General features: G+C 34.6%; 4 protein-coding genes across 4 annotated transcripts; 2 read left to right on the top strand and 2 right to left on the bottom strand.

Moving 5' to 3' along the window:
- Positions 1–2685: 2685 nt before the first annotated feature.
- On the bottom strand, positions 2686–5384 carry LOC18595448 (GAG1At protein). Its single transcript, XM_007023395.3, has 2 exons — positions 5033–5384; positions 2686–3040 (listed from the first exon to the last, which is right to left on the bottom strand). Exons 1-2 carry the CDS (start codon positions 5205–5207, stop codon positions 2961–2963), a joined length of 255 nt encoding a protein of 84 aa, XP_007023457.3. The 5' UTR covers positions 5208–5384; the 3' UTR covers positions 2686–2960.
- A 720-nt stretch (positions 5385–6104) lies between these two features.
- On the top strand, positions 6105–9504 carry LOC18595447 (Tetratricopeptide repeat (TPR)-like superfamily protein). The gene is made up of 2 exons (XM_007023394.3): positions 6105–6730; positions 7811–9504. Exons 1-2 carry the CDS (start codon positions 6123–6125, stop codon positions 8865–8867), a joined length of 1665 nt encoding a protein of 554 aa, XP_007023456.3. The 5' UTR covers positions 6105–6122; the 3' UTR covers positions 8868–9504.
- A 448-nt stretch (positions 9505–9952) lies between these two features.
- LOC18595446 (putative 12-oxophytodienoate reductase 11) lies at positions 9953–12196 on the bottom strand. The gene is made up of 5 exons (XM_088807482.1): positions 11952–12196; positions 11513–11653; positions 11236–11366; positions 10915–11091; positions 9953–10786 (listed from the first exon to the last, which is right to left on the bottom strand). The coding sequence occupies exons 1-5, from the start codon at positions 12050–12052 to the stop codon at positions 10188–10190; spliced, it is 1149 nt and encodes a 382-aa protein (XP_088663608.1). The 5' UTR covers positions 12053–12196; the 3' UTR covers positions 9953–10187.
- A 2251-nt stretch (positions 12197–14447) lies between these two features.
- On the top strand, positions 14448–16776 carry LOC18595444 (12-oxophytodienoate reductase 2-like). The gene is made up of 5 exons (XM_007023390.3): positions 14448–14710; positions 15021–15161; positions 15308–15438; positions 15582–15758; positions 15898–16776. The coding sequence occupies exons 1-5, from the start codon at positions 14610–14612 to the stop codon at positions 16410–16412; spliced, it is 1065 nt and encodes a 354-aa protein (XP_007023452.3). The 5' UTR covers positions 14448–14609; the 3' UTR covers positions 16413–16776.
- The last annotated feature ends 168 nt before the right edge of the window (positions 16777–16944 follow it).

Genomic DNA, 16944 nt, shown 5'->3' with positions numbered 1-16944 from the left:
TACAAAAGATATTGACATTAAAAAAAATTTTGGTATTACACCTTATACAAGGCAGTAACGTGTTACTACCTAAAGCATTACTAACTAAGGTGTTACTGTCTAAAGCAATACTGCCCAAGGCATTACTGCTCAAAGTGATACAGTACAATATGTTATAGTACAAAAAAAAATTTATACTTTAAATTAATACATAAGAATTTTTTTTGACAAAGAATTCTTATGTAGGGGGTAAAATGTAAATACTTGATTTTAGTTAATAGCTATTCTCTAAAGAATTATGTTACAACATAATATTGTACAAAGAACAATTAAAACAAGTGAAGTGTTACTTCACACAGAATAACTAGAACAAGTGAAGCGTTACTTCACGCAGAATAACTAGAACAAATGAAGTACTACTTAGAGTATAACAATTAGAATGAGTAAAGCATTACTCAATATGGAACAACTAATACAAGTAAAACAGCTATTTCGAATAGAATAACCACTTCACTTGGATGACAGTGAAAGTAACTCAAAATAAGTGGCAAGGTTCATGGGTTACTTTTATCTTGGGATGTTCCGGAGAGTTTGGCTTGGTGGCTTAGATATGGAGGTAGTTAAGAGGTCTTCTTTTTAACCCTTTCCTGAAGTACAAGTATTTCATCCTCTTACCTTGTTCTTGTATACTTATTTATATACAGCTTCTTCTCTTGTACTTATTCTCGTACAGCTTCTTCTCTTGTACACATTCTTGTACACCTCTTTTCTATTACCTTTACTTGAGAACAAGTCTTATTACATCCAATTACAGTAACGGTTACTCACATTAATATTCTTCATAATAATATCATTCATTATGCGCATTAAAACCTATTCTTGTATAACCGTCACTTTTGGCACTATATATAGAGCCTCACAATTCATTTGGAGTGACTCTTCTCTTCCCCTCCTCTAAGCTAACACATTCTCGGCTTGACAATTTCTCTCTCTAAATTTTCTCTTTCTAATTCTTTTCTACTCTTTAATTCTCTTCTTACTTTATTCTACTTGCCATTACACTCAGTACTTCAAAAACTGTTTCAATTTTCCTCTCCGTCGTCTTCGACACATTCTTTTACTTATTTGCAATGTTTTCTCTCTCTATCACAAGAACCCTCTTTACAGTTACAAAGAAGAAAAATTAGTAAAGGTAGTTAGTAACTAACGTCCTATTTACAACAGGTAAACACAAAAGTAAAACTGTAAAGTTCGGTAAATAAGCTTAAATATTGAACACGTGTCTATCTCCTTCACACGCATCCTTTTTTAATTGAACACAAAAGCTGCACATGCTTTCTTCTTTACTCAATTTTGCAACCATTTCTCCACAGTTGTAATCAAGTTATTCACAATCTTTAGCCTAGATTAATAAAAAGTAATAAACATATGTGATACTTACAATTAAAGTACAGACAAAAAAAATAAATAATCATCAAAATAATATAAAATACAAAATTCATAATAAGAATGATCACTTTAAAATTTAACAAATACAATTACATCAATCATCATCAAAATAATATTTACTATAACAACCCTATCACATACATTAAATTCATTATCTAACAAAATAATTCTACATATACATTTTATTCATAAAAACATCCATCGGCCATACAACAAACATCTTTTTACGGTCCATCGTTTTCTACTGCCTGAATTGATTACATTTGGAGCAATTTTAGCAACTCATTTGGTGTTCCAAAGGAAAAAGATTTAGAAATTGAAGCATATCCATTGCTAGAGGCGCTTACATCAAAGATCAATACCTTAAACTTGGAACGTGCTCGCAGATTAAAGAGCAAAGTTGTTGCATTGACTCGTAAAGTTCAGAAGGTTTAGAATGTTCACATCTCTCTCTTTTCTTCCCTTTTGTACATGCAAGTGAACGTAGGTGGTTACATGTTTTTATACATTTTCCACTTTGGCAACCCATTTAGATTAGAGATGAGATAAGTAATGAATGATGATCGTAGATATGGCAGACATGTGTCCTGCTGATAGGAAGAGAAGGATGGAGTCATCGTTTTCTGATGATCAGTCTTTCATGGGATTCGGATCAAATGAAGGAGTTCCTGTTTCCTCAACCTCTGAATCCATCAGGCCAGAGACAAGCTTAAGCAGTTTCGAGAAGCCGCCACAAGAGAATGAGAAGTTCTGACAGCTCTGTAGAGAGTGTAGAAGAGCTGGAGATGTTACAGGAAGCATACTTTGTTTCCTTCGATAGCAGCCTGCAATAGCTCGATATCGGTATGAAGAGAGTACCTTTCAACGTGTTTAAATTCTCCTTAGCTTCCTTTGTCTATAATGGAATAATTTATTTTTCATCTTCTTCCTCTGTTTCAGTATTAATGACTCAGAAGATTTCATCAACGCTAGAAGTAGGAAAAGGAGTAACACATTGCTTCAATTGGAAAACTGTAGCACATTTTCCAAAATGTTATCATGCTTGGTTTTTGACACAGCGAGCATGACAAAAAATATGAACCAGATAGTCAGCTGGAAGACAAATTGGTACTTTATAAAGTTAAACCAATCTTTTAAGGTTTTTTTTTTATAGGTAAGAAAAAAATATTCGAATTCTACTCTTTATGCAAGAAGATCATGCACTAATTAATAACCTAAATATTCGATAAATTCTTGAAAGAAATAACAAACTCCAGGGGCAAAACTTTTGATTCATAATCAAATTTATAATCACAAATATGAAACAAATGTTCACCTTGAAGGTGACCTTCTATTACTACTTTCCACAAGTCAAAAGCAGCATCTAGTAGTATATTATTTCTTTGACCTTTACCTTTTTTAGCATTCCAGGTTTTACAGTTTTAGTGCATCAAGGATATAAAAGAACAGAGTAGCATGCAGCACGAGCTTCTATGCTGACTATCAAAAGGTTGATGAAGGAAACTCTTTAACTTGATCAAAGAACTCAACTATTATTTAGAAGAAGAAAGCCGTTGACTCCGTGCTTTGTCAGCTTTTTCCAAGTAATCTTGGTGTGACTGATGCTTCGTTCCTACAAGGAATCAGGCATTTGTTAGATTAATTTTAAGTGATCAACCTACCAACATAAAATTTACAAGGAAATGAAACAAGCACCCATGAATCTGCTCATGCAGCTGTTGGACTAAACACTAAGAATGCGACATCTTGAAAGACCACTAAATTTGTTAGCCTGGAATAACTTTCCTGCAGTTATCCACTTATAGCGTCAAAAACGTTTCATACTGACTCTGAAAAGCATATATAGCAAAAACCAAACGGTTTAGGTAACAGTAGCCCCCTTCCATTGGGTTAATATGCAATATTTAAAGGCAATCTACAGTTAGTGTAGTTAACTAGCAAGTGGCACTTTATGTTGACAGCAGCCAACAGCCAACAGCATTATCATAAACCTAAATATATTATAAGTTATGGGCATGTTATGATCAATTGCAATTTCCACAATACCTGGAACAGTTGATCTGAGAAAAGCCAAAGAAGGAAAGTTAAATTTACATCATCAAAAGATTGAAGATAAATGGTTTTAAACATTTTTACTTAGAAAATGAAAATTCAAGTTTAATAGAACGAAACACAATTTCTGAGAAATAGTTCAGACCAAAAACAAAAGTAAACAGGCCCCCCAAATAAATTTGTAATGAGGTAAACCCAGAATTTATCAAGAAATAATAAAAATGATCACTGTATTCCTTGAAAGTTACAAATATATTCTCCACCAGAGTCCTAAGACACACCTTAGAGTAACCACATTTACTATCTGCTTAAAAATGAGAAAGACCTACCATGAATGGGTTTCTCTATTAAAGTGAAAACTATCTCCAAAGAACTAGAGATTACTTGTAAAATGAGCCAATAATCAAATAATACTCTCATGAGAAAGAAAGAACAAGACAATTTCCTCTAATGATCATGGCAAAGTAAAAGTTTTTCCCCTTCAGAAAAAACTTTACCTCACAATTCTAATAGTGAACTCACATAAAAAATGTGATTTCTAAGGACAGAGCAGGAATTGCCATAGAGGCACACCCTTGCTAATCCTAGCCAAGAAAAGCATTTTCAAGGTCTGCTAAGATGTGATAAAGAAATACAATAGGCAACCTCTTTCAGATTTAAAATTTGCCTTCATTGTCCTCCTGCTAAATTTATCAACTTGTTTATAATGTCAATTTTCTAGAAAAGGAATATATATATGTATGTATGTATTTATAAAATTTATTTATTTATAAACCAGCAACCAGTTCCATCAAGACGAGTACTGCTATTTCCATACGAGTTTTAATTACCCATGTCAACAAAAACCAACACATTCTTTTTATTTTAAGATAAAAACAGAAAATTTAAAAACATTTAAAATCAACAATAAAATCATAAAAATGAGAGTGATTGAAGGAAATCACTCTGCTATCAGCTGATTGAAGGAAAAGTAGCCTCTACTGCTAACAGAAATGAGTTAAAAAAATAGTCACAATTGAGCTTCAGTATAGCTCTCCAACAACCTTAACTTTCATACAATCATTTTCATTTTCATTTTTCTTCTTCTTCTTTTCATTTTCTTTTTCAAACCCCAGTCGTTGATAAAATGAAGGCGCCAATAAAGCAACTTCAAAGAAATGACGTGTTGCCATTGCAGCAATTTGATTGATTCCTTAACAAATTCTTTAGCATCACTGAATGGTTAGAATCATTCCCAAAAACTGCAGATTCGTTCACTCAAATCACGCAGGAAATTTTTCCCACCAAGAAAATTTCCTGTTCTCAACTACTAACCATTCTTTAACTCAATAGATAAAAGGGGGACAAGGCATTTTTTTCACTTAACAAGAAAATCAGTCAAGCAAATGATGCTATATGTCTAGCTTTCATTAGTTCATTACATATATATAAATCATAAAAACTTTTCATTCATTCCAAAAAATAAACCCAAATCCTTAAACCCCCAGAAAAGTAAATGCAAAGCTGGAAAAAAAAACAAACAACCCAAGGAAGAAGAAAAGAGAAAACGAACCTCGGTTCATGAGAAACCAAGGTGCACCAAAAACGACGGCGATGATGGCGATGCCAGCCATCACGTGCTTCTTCTCACCGCTGTAAATGTAATGCTCCATTCTCGCCCTGAATCCTCCTCCTCCTACGTTGCTGCCGCTGGCGGTGGTAGGGGTGGTTTTTGCTTCGTTTCCCATTTTGCCCCTAAACCCACTAATTAATTGGCTCAGGTTGTGTTTTTTTCTTTTTTTTTGGCTTTCCTTGCTTTCTCTCTCCGTCTGCTGCTCTCTGCTTCAGCAAAATGCTTTTGCTACTTGGAGGTTTTAGGCAATGGGCATTCTCTTGGTGGAGTGTTTGGTTATTAGGTTAGGTTATGCCAGCCAAGTGTAGCCTTATGCTGGGTGGACAAGTTGGGCTTTATTTCTTTTTTTTTTTTCTATGTTGGATTATTAACATTTAAATATATGCAAAAAATAAATAAATAAAAATTCAATAACAAAAAAAAAAGAAGAGGGAAAAGCTTACTTTAATATTTAGTAAATATTATGACAACAACATTTGTTAGTATAGATTTTAATAGAATTTAAAAAAGGCAGATACAGTATATGGTTCTATTAATAAAAATCAATAAGGTCCATATACCAAAATTATGTAACAGCAATATATCTTAAATATAAAGATATTTAAAACTACATTGGTTAAATGTATTCTATAATATATCTAGTTACTTTCAAAGCTTTTTACTGCCCTACATTACAATTTTACTTCTTATTGTCATATGATAAGGCATTATATGGTTTAATTATTATAAAAATAAATTATATGGTCTAATTAGAAATATAAATTTTGTTTTTCTAACATAAAATAGCATTTCTTTTCTTTTTATTTATCCACAATTTGGAAAAACTTTTTCCACCATTTCCTCCAATTATTAAAAATCTCCTCTTAATACAAATTTAAATAAATTTTGACATCATTTACCATAAATTTATAATTTTAATGTAAGAAATATAATAAAATTATTTATAAATTCAAAAGTCATTGCCATATAAATATCCATGGGTTAAAATTTCCACAGCAAAATGTCACTCGCCTTGATACACTCTGTATAAATGCTCATGGCTCTCCTTTCTCTAGCAAGAAGGCTCCAAAGAACCCACTCTCAAATCCTGTTCCCGTTTCTTCTCCACCACCCTGCCGCCATTTCCTCACCTTCTCCTTCTCCCTCAACCCAACAACTCTTGTTTCCTTCTTTGGCATTTCATCAAACACTTTTTATATCCTCTCGGACCCTCCTTTTCACTTCTCGTTTCTCCACTCTACAATCCCTCTCAACCCAAACTCTCAACTACCCATTTGAGTTCACTCCACCAGCAATCCATGGCCCCGACTCGCAAGAACAAGCTCTGCTACATTTGCTCAAACGGGTTGCCCATTTTAGCTCTGAAGCTGAGGCCATGGCTTCTCTTGATGAGTCAGGGATCAAGGCAACTCAAGATTTGGTATATTCAGTAATTGGGACATTGAGGGAAGAGTGGAGACTTGCGTTTTTGGCTTTTAAATGGGGTGAGAAATGTGGAAATACTGGTGAAAATACTTACGAGTTGATGATCTGGGTGTTGGGCAATCATAGGAAGTTCAACATGGCTTGGTGTTTGATTCGTGACTTATTTCGCTCTTCCATGGATACAAGACGAGCAATGTTTATTATGATTGATAGGTGAGCTTCTCTTGTGATTCTTTTAATCTTGGCCTGGTATGGCTATGTTTGTTTGCCTGTTAGTTAGCATATAAGTGGTTGTACAGCATAGCCTATATTATGCATACTGCTGTGATTGCTATTTTTGGATACAACTATGATTTTTATTTTGATATGATTACATGCATAGGTAGAAATTACAGTTACAATCAAATAACAATTAACATTTATGACTCAATTATTACATACAAGAGAAAAAACCAATAAAGAACGAAACTAAACCAACCAGTATATTACTGGAGAAAATCCATGTAAAGTGGGACTTACTTGAGAATGCTAGATCCAAGGGCCTTCAATTTACTGTTGAGGCAAGACCTCATTGATACAGTTAGAATTGATATGAACTGAATTAAGTTACAAACTTATAATGCTGTTAATAAGCGTACAAGGTAATTATAATGCGTCCAGTATATATGTCACTGTAACTCTATGTTGCTTGCTACAAAATGTGTTCTTTTCTGGCCAATAGATCTACAATTATACTTGAAGCTTGATGTCATTGTTGACTCAATGCCTTGTGATCATTCTTGTTGTATTCACTCCCACCTCCCAATCCTCTTCTTCACTTTTTGGCTGTGTTCTTCATTCATTGATGTTAATTTAGTAGTGGGCCACATTGATAACTTGATTCAAATCAGATGTTTTTGGACTTTGGTATGTGTTTTGAATCTGATTGAAATCGATGGATTCTGTTATGCTTTCGCAACATCATAATATGTTTGATTTTCTCCTTTCAACTTTTGGTTTTTAACAGCTTAGAGAATTGGAAATTTTCTCTGTGAATTTGCTGCAACTTTGTCTATAACTTTTCATTGTTGATATCCTCTTTTGATGGAATGAGTTCCTTGCTTTTTTTTTATTATTATTATTTCTACTTTCGGTTTTGAAACATTTAATATGTACGTTTCCAAAGAGTAGCTATTCACAAGAGTTACCATTTACTCGCCCATAAGTTTATTTCATGAATATTCATATAGGGTATATCATTCTAACTTTTACTCGCCCATAAGTTTCTTTTCCTTTCCATTTGATGTCAATTAGATATGCTGCTGCAAGTGATCCATGCAAGGCTATTCAAACTTTCCATACCATGGAGAAGTTCAGAATGACTCCAGATGAAGAAGCATTTCGTACCCTCCTAAATGCTCTGTGTAGATATGGCTATGTTGAAGAGGCTGAAGAGATAATGCTTCAAAATAAGAAGCTCTTCCCTCTGGAGACTGATGGCTTTAACATTGTTCTGAATGGTTGGTGTAATATTTTGGTTGATGTAGTTGAAGCAAAGAGAGTTTGGAGAGAAATGTCAAAATACTGCATTATGCCAAATGGTACTTCTTATACTCACATGATTTCCTGTTTCTCAAAAGATGGGAATCTCTTTGACTCACTGCGACTCTATAATGAAATGAAGAAAAGAGGTTGGGATCCAGGCATTGAGGTATACAAGTCTTTGGTTTATGTCCTAACTCGTGAAAATTGCTTAAATGAAGCGCAGAACATCCTGAAGAAAATGAAAGAAACTGGGTTGCAGCCAGATTCTGCCACTTACAACTCAATGATACGTCCTCTTTGTGAAGCAGAAAAGCTTGAGGAGGCAAGAAATATATTGTCCACCATGAAAGAAGAGAATCTTAGCCCAACCATTGAAACCTACCATGCATTTCTTCATGGTGTTGGTTTTGAAGGAACTTTGGAAGTTTTTAACCGTATGAAGGTTGCCAATTTAGGTCCTACCAGAGATACCTTTCTTTTAGTTCTTGGTAAGTTTTTCAAAATGGAGCAACCCGAGCAAGCATTGAAGATTTGGGCGGAAATGAAGCATTTTGAAGTACTCCCTGATTCCAGTCACTACATAGCATTGGTGGAAGGTCTAGTGACATCTGGATGGTTAGATAAAGCCAGGGAATACTATGATGAGATGAGATCATATGGTTTTTGGGATGATCCAAAGCTTAAGAAGCAATTAGAGGAGCCAAAGCAATGCAGTGGCAGTAAGAGACAGAGGGGTCCAAGAGAGGGTAAGAGAAGTAAGAAAGTAAATCTGTGGAAAGGAAATAAAGTGAGACGGAAAGAAGAGGTCAATGCTAATAAAAAATGAGAAGAGCTCTGAAAAGGATTCTATTTAAAGTCTACATGTTCAAAGCTAAAAATTTCTGTGCAAGTTTTTATTAGAGGCTGAAAATTGCATTTCTTCCATTTGGGGATACTTACTGATGCCTAGGACATGAGGAGCTACTGGTGGTGCATCTGAAGTAGGTGGAGTTTATGAAAGGGATACTGCTGCAATATGTCAGATTTAGAGAGGGAGGTTGAAAGTGATGAGATGTGTGGTTCTGGTCAAGGATGTTTATTTCTTCTATTAATGAGATAAAAAGATCTGGAATGCCTCACAAACTCACCCACTTCTTGGTGTAGCCTAAAGAAAAGAGTTCCAAAATGGATGTTTAGGCAGGCATGTTAATAGAGAGGTACAAGTTACATTGTTGGCGGCTAAGAACAGCATGAAGCATGTGAAATGATGGGCAGTCATATAATGTCGACTGTTCTACCCACTAAGAGAATGGGCAAAATAAGCATTTTTGCACTTTGAGAAACAAATTAAAGCCAGGGCCAGGTGCATGGTTCAAACTGACTTGATTGCAGAATGCATTTTGCTTTCTTCTAGATATTTATCTAGAATTTTTACTCCCATTTATAAAATATCCTGGGCTGCTTGTTGCCTTGCTTTTCTGGTATTCACCTGTTCAAGCAAATGTGGCTTATATTATGGTACTAGGAGAAAACTGAATGCTTTTAACACTATGGGTCACCATAAGTCACATTACTCATGATGCTCTTTTTGGTTTCATCAGTAAAACTATTTTTGCAAACATATGGTGACAAGCCATGACTAGAAAACAGAAACATCTAAATATAGTCACCTCTACAAGATCATCAGTAACTATCTATGAAGCTGCTTCGACCTTTTCTTTTTTATCTTTGATTGTTTTTCACACAAATTTTTTCTAGGTCTAGTTACTATCTAAGTTTTTTCACTTGCATCGGCATTGCAAGTATGTCATTTTTTTTAGTAGATGTGATTAGCTTGTAAATATCAGAGGAGAAGAAAGAGAAAAAGAAAGAACAAAGGAAACTAAGTGACAGGCATTGCCAAATGCTTTTTTTTTTGTTTGACAAATGAGGTACAAAGCTCATAAAAGATGCACGAGTTTGGATTAAAATTCAGACCACTCCATGAATCACTTACAGAAACCCATAGCCTCTACTAATTACTTGGTAATTGGCACTCGGATTTTACTAGTAATACTGCATGTATTGTGATACACATGATTTTATCACTAAGAAAAATGAAAAACAAAAAGAAACATACATTCCTGGAATTCAACTGGACTAATGATTGTTATCTCCTGCTGTGAACTTAAGCATCGCCATTGGCTTCAAGAAACGGGTAATCAGTGTAACCAATGACTGGATCTGAGGTGTAGAAAGTATTTCTGTCATACTTATTAAGAGGCGCATTAAGCTCAAATCGCCTTGGCAAATCAGGATTTGCCAAAAACAATCGACCATAAGTAACCAGATCCGCACGGTTTTCAGCCACAGCTTTGTTTCCATCTTCTTTGGTGTAGCCCCCGGCAGCAATGAAAGTGCCATTGAAAGCTTTTCTCATAGGCAGAAGAGTATGAGAACATTCACTTACATCTCCCATCATTTTCAACCTTGGCTCGATCATATGGCAGTAGAGAATTCCATATTTGTTCAAGGCCTCAACCATGTAGAGGGCTAACGCTTTTGGATCAGAGTCTACTGCTTCAATAAAGTCTGTAAAGGGAGATAACCTTATTCCAACTCTATCTGCACCTATTTCATTGGCAACAGCTTCAACTATCTCTAATGCAAATCTGCAACGGTTCTCGAGTGATCCACCGTATTCATCTGTTCGATCATTCACTTGATCTTTCAAAAACTGGTCTATAAGGTACCCATGAGCTCCATGAATCTCAACCCCATCAAAACCTATAAATCAGAAGGTAGCATTCTAAGAAAGTAGGACATCAAAAGGGAAGCATTTATTGTTCCATTATGTCTGGAAGAATTTGAGAATCCTCAAATATTTGTTCACAATCTAGGAGAAAAAAACTTACCAGCTTCCATAGCATTCCTTGCTGCAGTTCTGAAATCATTGACAATTTGAGGGATTTCATCTGTCCTTAATCGCCTAGGAGGTGAGAACTGAGCAACATCCACTCCATTAGCTCGAATTTGTGGTGTCAATGACTTGTCTGTAGAAGAGATTGGAGCTTGTCCATTTGGCTGAAAACCTGTACGTATATAGACATTGACAAGGGATAAGAAATTAATTGGGGCCAATGTCATCACATGAATATGGGAATAAATATTAAGCATATAATTCCATCATAGAATCAGAAGAGAAGACAAAATGGAGGTCTAAGGCAAGAACTGACCGTAGTTTGAAACCCTTCCAACATGCCAAATCTGACAAAAGATAATTCCACCTTTGGCATGAACAGCATCAACAATGGGTTTCCAGGCCTCAACTTGCTCTTTTGTCCATATACCAGGTGTATGGGCGTACCTTCATAAATTAGAAAGAAACAATTAAAGAAAGTCTCATTAAATTAGTTTTTGAGGTATAAAAAAATGTAAAATTTTAACTGTTTAAGTAGTTGCGGTACATATGTTATCTTTTTTATTTAAAAAAGAAACAGGTTTAAAAATTACCCTTGAGCCGTGTCAGAAACTCCAGTAGCTTCAGATATCATAAAACCTCCTCTGGAAGTTCTCTGGGAGTAGTATAGAATGGCATGTGGTTGAGGAACATTATTGTAAGATCTTTGTCTTGTCAATGGTGCCAATACAACTCTGAGAAAAAAAGAAGAAGAAAAAGAAAGAGGTAAATGATAGAGTAAGTTATTTATGCATCAAAATTTCCCAGACGAAGAACAAAGTGATGCACATAGTCAGCCAATTACCATTGGTTTTCCTAATGAACAACATTCAAGTTATGCAAACTTGGATTTTTCAACTAATCAACTAGCCATGGCTTGACAAAGAAAAACAATATGCTGACGGGGATTATCCAAAAGTTATACAAATATCTACTTGGACGAAAGTAAAAGTTGTGCTATGAAAAATGCAGGAAAATTTATGCCTTTATTACCTATGAGAAAGATTGAATTTGCCAAATTTGTAGGGAGTGAGAAGAGGTTGAGTGGTGACATTTTCTTGCTGTTGTTGTTGGGTTTGCTTTGTGCCTCCCATATCTGAAACTAACTGATTTGCTTGCCTTTGGCTTTGGATATTATGTAGTTGAGCAGCAGTGCAGTGGAAATGGGTAGAAGTTGTTTCTGCTACCAGAAGAAAAGAACTTTGGTTTTGGTTTTGGTCTTGGTTTGGGATATTTGCTGAGTTGAGTTGTGTAGCGAGAATGGAGTATATATAGCCTTAGGATGGGCATCTGATGACGTGCGAGTGTACGTGAGCCGTGTCACTTCACAGTCTGCTCGGCTTCACCTTCCTTTGGCACACTCCTGTTGACCAAGAAACAGACACACAGTTTCCTTCCGTGTTAATTCCTGTCCTGCCCCTTTCGTTTCTTTGGTCAAACATAAAAATATTTTGAGTTTAAGATAAAATTAATAAAGGGTGATTAATGATCACGGCACAGTTTAATAATAATAATAAAAAGCTTAGCTTGAAATTCTAATAACTGCTAAAGTAAATCGAGACGTTGTCGTCATGCATGAGGCATCCGCCAAAGCCCACAGGCAGTCATGCAGTGTGACTGAAAATGAAATGTCAAACCCTGGCATTATGAATTTGGTCATTAAAACTTCAATTCAATGCATTCTGACCAAAAAGTGTTTCATAGTGTGAAGATGCTTTGCTGCCTTCTACCACCGTGACCACGACGTCACTTGCATGGTCCAATGTGCATCAAAACTTCAAAACCTATTTTTCTTCATTATAACTTTGTAATGATCAAGTAATAGGATCAAATACAAATGTTCTCCTCAATATTTTGTGTTACCAAAACCTAAGCGATCTCGCACTCTTTCCAAAAGTAAAACCACTAATTAAGTATGAAAAAGATATATATCATTAATTGATGAAATAAATAAACTCAAATACAAAATAAATACTTATATTTAATTAAATCTATAGCATGAATTCATATCTTTTTATTACAATCAATCAAATTCTTAATCAATTAGTTACAATCAATTGAAGTCTTATTTAAGAGAAAATTTTAACACCATTAATTTTTTGAATATCCCAACATCAAGCATCGTTTCTTTTTTTGAACCCCTCATTTCTATCTTTTAATTTATTTTTCATGAATTTTTTATTTTTTTAACATTAAAAATCATGAAATAACAAATTTAGAAAAAAAATTAAAATTTTAACATAAAATGGATTGGCTTATGGGGTGCCTATAAGCAATATTAAATAGTGTATGATACAACCAGAAGTTTTGGAAATAAAGGTGCAAGATTTCTAAAGTTATCGTGGCACACTTTAATTAAAAAAAAAAAAAACTGCTCAACTACTATAGGATTAGTCAGTTACTATTGCAATAATTTTTATTAATTAATGCCAACAAAAAAATAAAATTTTGATTTTCTATGTATAAAAAGAACACAAGAAATTAATACCTTGGCATCCAAAATTAAAATATAAGTTATAGAACCCTAGAACAAACTAAACATGACTTTTATCTATTTGTTATATAATTAAATAAATAATGGATGCACAGACAGTTTTATTTTTTACTCATATTTCCAGAAGATTATGTCCCTCTCATCTTATTTGCACTGTTGTTAGATTTACTAAAGAAATATATAAACATTTTCGTTTTTATTAATTAAAAAAAACACACACAAAAGTTCAAAAGCAGATAAAATGGGCACAAGAAAACAGATTTTCTAGTACACTTTATGGTCGGCATGCATTAAATTGAACCTTTTATATATATTATATATTATATATTATATTATATTGAGATGACCAAATTAATTATGGGATAAATTGACCCTTTTTATTTTTGTTGAGTGTGCATAAATTCAAGGCTCAACCTTTTGCTGCTGCCGGCTTGTAGGGCCCTGCAGCGGCCATCCAGTGAGGAATATATGATGTCTCCTGCATGACGACGTTTGGAATCACTTTGGCACTTACAGAAAAACTTTTGTAATTACAAAAAAAAAATTTGTAATTCATCGAGTAGCTAAATTAATCATACTAGACTAGACTAGACTAGACTAGGTATATCCATTATTAATTTATGAAATTATAAAAGATTTTCTCTGCATAAAATGTGTAATTTTCTTCATATTTAAATTTTTTCTATACATAACTTTTTTTACTCTTGCTTTTTAAGTTTCTATTTTTTACAATCATCCAATACCCTTTTATAAGTTATAGCATTTATTTCGTTGGAATTTAACTTTTATAATTTTTATAAATTACAAAATAATTGTTATGATTTACCAAAGAAAAAGAAAGAAAAAAAGGGGCAGGAATTAGCATATGGAAAGAAACTGAGTGTCTGTTTCTTTGGTCAAGAGCGGTGTGCCATGACGATGACATGACACTTCTCATCACGTACACTCGCACGTCATCAGATGCCCATCCCAAGGCTGTATACACTGCATTCTCGCTGCACAACTCAACTCGGCAAATATCCCAAACCAAAACCAAAACCAAAGCTCAGCAAAGTTCATTTCTTCTGGTAGCAGAAACAACTTCCACCCATTTGCACTGCACTGCTGCTCAACTACATATCCAAAGCCAAAGGTAAGCAAATCAGTTAGTTTCAGATATGGAAGGCAAAAAGCAAACCCAACAACAACAGCAAGAAAATATCACCACTCAACCTCTTCTCACTCCCTACAAATTTGGCAAATTCAACCTTTCGCATAGGTAATAAGAGCACTCTTTTCTTCATAAATTTTCCTGCTTTTTCCATGGCACGACTTTTGCTTTCGTCCAAGTAGATATTTGTATAACTTTTGGATAATCCCAGTCAGCATATTGTTTTTCTTTGTCAAGCCATAACTAATTGATTAGTTGAAAAATCCAAGTTTGCATAACTTGAATGTTGTTCATTAGGAAAACCAATGGTAATTGGCTGACTATGTGCATCACTTTGTTCTTCGCCTGGGAAATTTTGATGCATAAATAATTTACTCTATCATTTACCTCTTTCTTTTTCTTCTTCTTTTTTTCCCAGAGTTGTATTGGCACCTTTGACAAGACAAAGATCTTACAATAATGTTCCTCAACCAGATGCCATTCTATACTACTCCCAGAGAACTTCCAGAGGAGGTTTTATGATATCTGAAGCTACTGGAGTTTCTGACACGGCTCAAGGGTAATTTTTAAACCTGTTTCTTTTTTAAATAAAAAAGATAACATATGTACCGCAACTTCTTAAACAGTTGAAATTTTACATTTTTTTATACCTCAAAAACTAATTTAATGAGACTTTCTTTTATTATTTCTTCCTAATTTATGAAGGTACGCGCATACACCTGGTATATGGACAAAAGAGCAAGTTGAGGCCTGGAAACCCATTGTTGATGCTGTTCATGCCAAAGGTGGAATTATCTTTTGTCAGATTTGGCATGTTGGAAGGGTTTCAAACTACGGTCAGTTCTTGCCTTAGACATCCATTATGTCTTCTCTTCTGATTCTATGATGGAATTATTTGCTTAATGTTTATTCCCATATTCATGTGATGACATTGGCCCAACTAATTTCTTATCCCTTGTCAATGTCTATATACGTACAGGTTTTCAGCCAAATGGACAAGCTCCAATCTCTTCTACTGACAAGTCATTGACACCACAAATTCAAGCTAATGGAGTGGATGTTGCTCAGTTCTCACCTCCTAGGCGATTAAGGACAGATGAAATCCCTCAAATTGTCAATGATTTCAGAATTGCAGCAAGGAATGCTATGGAAGCTGGTAAGTTTTTTTCTCCTAGATTGTGGACAAATATTTGAGGATTCTTATATTGTTCCAGACATAATGGAACAATAAATGCTTCCCTTTTTGATGTCCTAGTTTCTTAGAATGCTAATTTTGCTTGCTGATTAATATATAGGTTTTGATGGGGTTGAGATTCATGGATTTAATGGGTACCTTATAGACCAGTTTTTGAATGATCAAGTGAATGATAGAACAGATGAATACGGTGGATCACTAGTGAACCGTTGCAGATTTGCCTTAGAGATAGTTGAAGCTGTTGCCAATGAAATAGGTGCAGATAGAGTTGGAATAAGGTTATCTCCCTTTACAGACTTTATGGAAGCAGTAGACTCTGATCCAAAAGCATTAGCTCTCTACATGGTTGAGGCCTTGAACAAATATGGAATTCTCTACTGCCATATGATCGAGCCAAGGTTGAAAATGATGGGAGATGTAAGCGAATGTCCTCATACTCTTCCGCCTATGAGAAAAGCTTTCAATGGCACTTTCATTGCTGCCGGGGACTACACCAAAGAAGATGGAAACAAAGCTGTAGCCGAAAACCGTGCGGATCTGGTTGCTTATGGTCGATTGTTTTTGGCAAATCCTGATTTGCCAAGGTTATTTGAGCTTAATGCCCCTCTTAATTAGTATGACAGAAAAACTTTCTACACCTCAGATCCAGTCATTGGTTACACTGATTACCCGTTTCTTGAAGCCAATGGCGATGCTTAAGTTCACAGCAGGAAATAACAATCATTAGTCCAGTTGAATTCCAGGAATGTATGTTTCTTTTTGTTTTCATTTTTCTTAGTGATAAAATCATGTGTAGCATGATACATGCAATATTACAAGTAAAATCCCAGTGCCAATTATCAAGTAATTAGTCCAGGCTATGGGTTTCTTTAAGTGATTCATGAAGTCTTCTGGATTTTAATCCAAACTCGTTCATCTTTTATGAGCTTTGTACCTCATTTGTCAAATAAAAAAGGCATTTGGCAATGCCCGTCACTTATTCCTTTGCTATTTCCTTTTCTTTTTCTTCTCCTTTGCTATTTATAAGTAGTAGGGTTTAAGCCATTTAAAAAACTTGACAAAACCTTGTCGCCCTCGTGCTAAAACAGTGAAAATTGATTCCAATTAAGTTAAGTCAACAAGGAAAAATACATTCAACTGTAAAACT

This window comes from Theobroma cacao, chromosome 6 (assembly GCF_053813885.1).
Source record: "Theobroma cacao isolate CCN51 chromosome 6, ASM5381388v1, whole genome shotgun sequence".
Classification (NCBI taxonomy): domain Eukaryota; kingdom Viridiplantae; phylum Streptophyta; class Magnoliopsida; order Malvales; family Malvaceae; genus Theobroma; species Theobroma cacao.
Note: the sequence above shows the minus strand (reverse complement) of the source record. Positions and strands in the feature narration are given on the sequence as shown.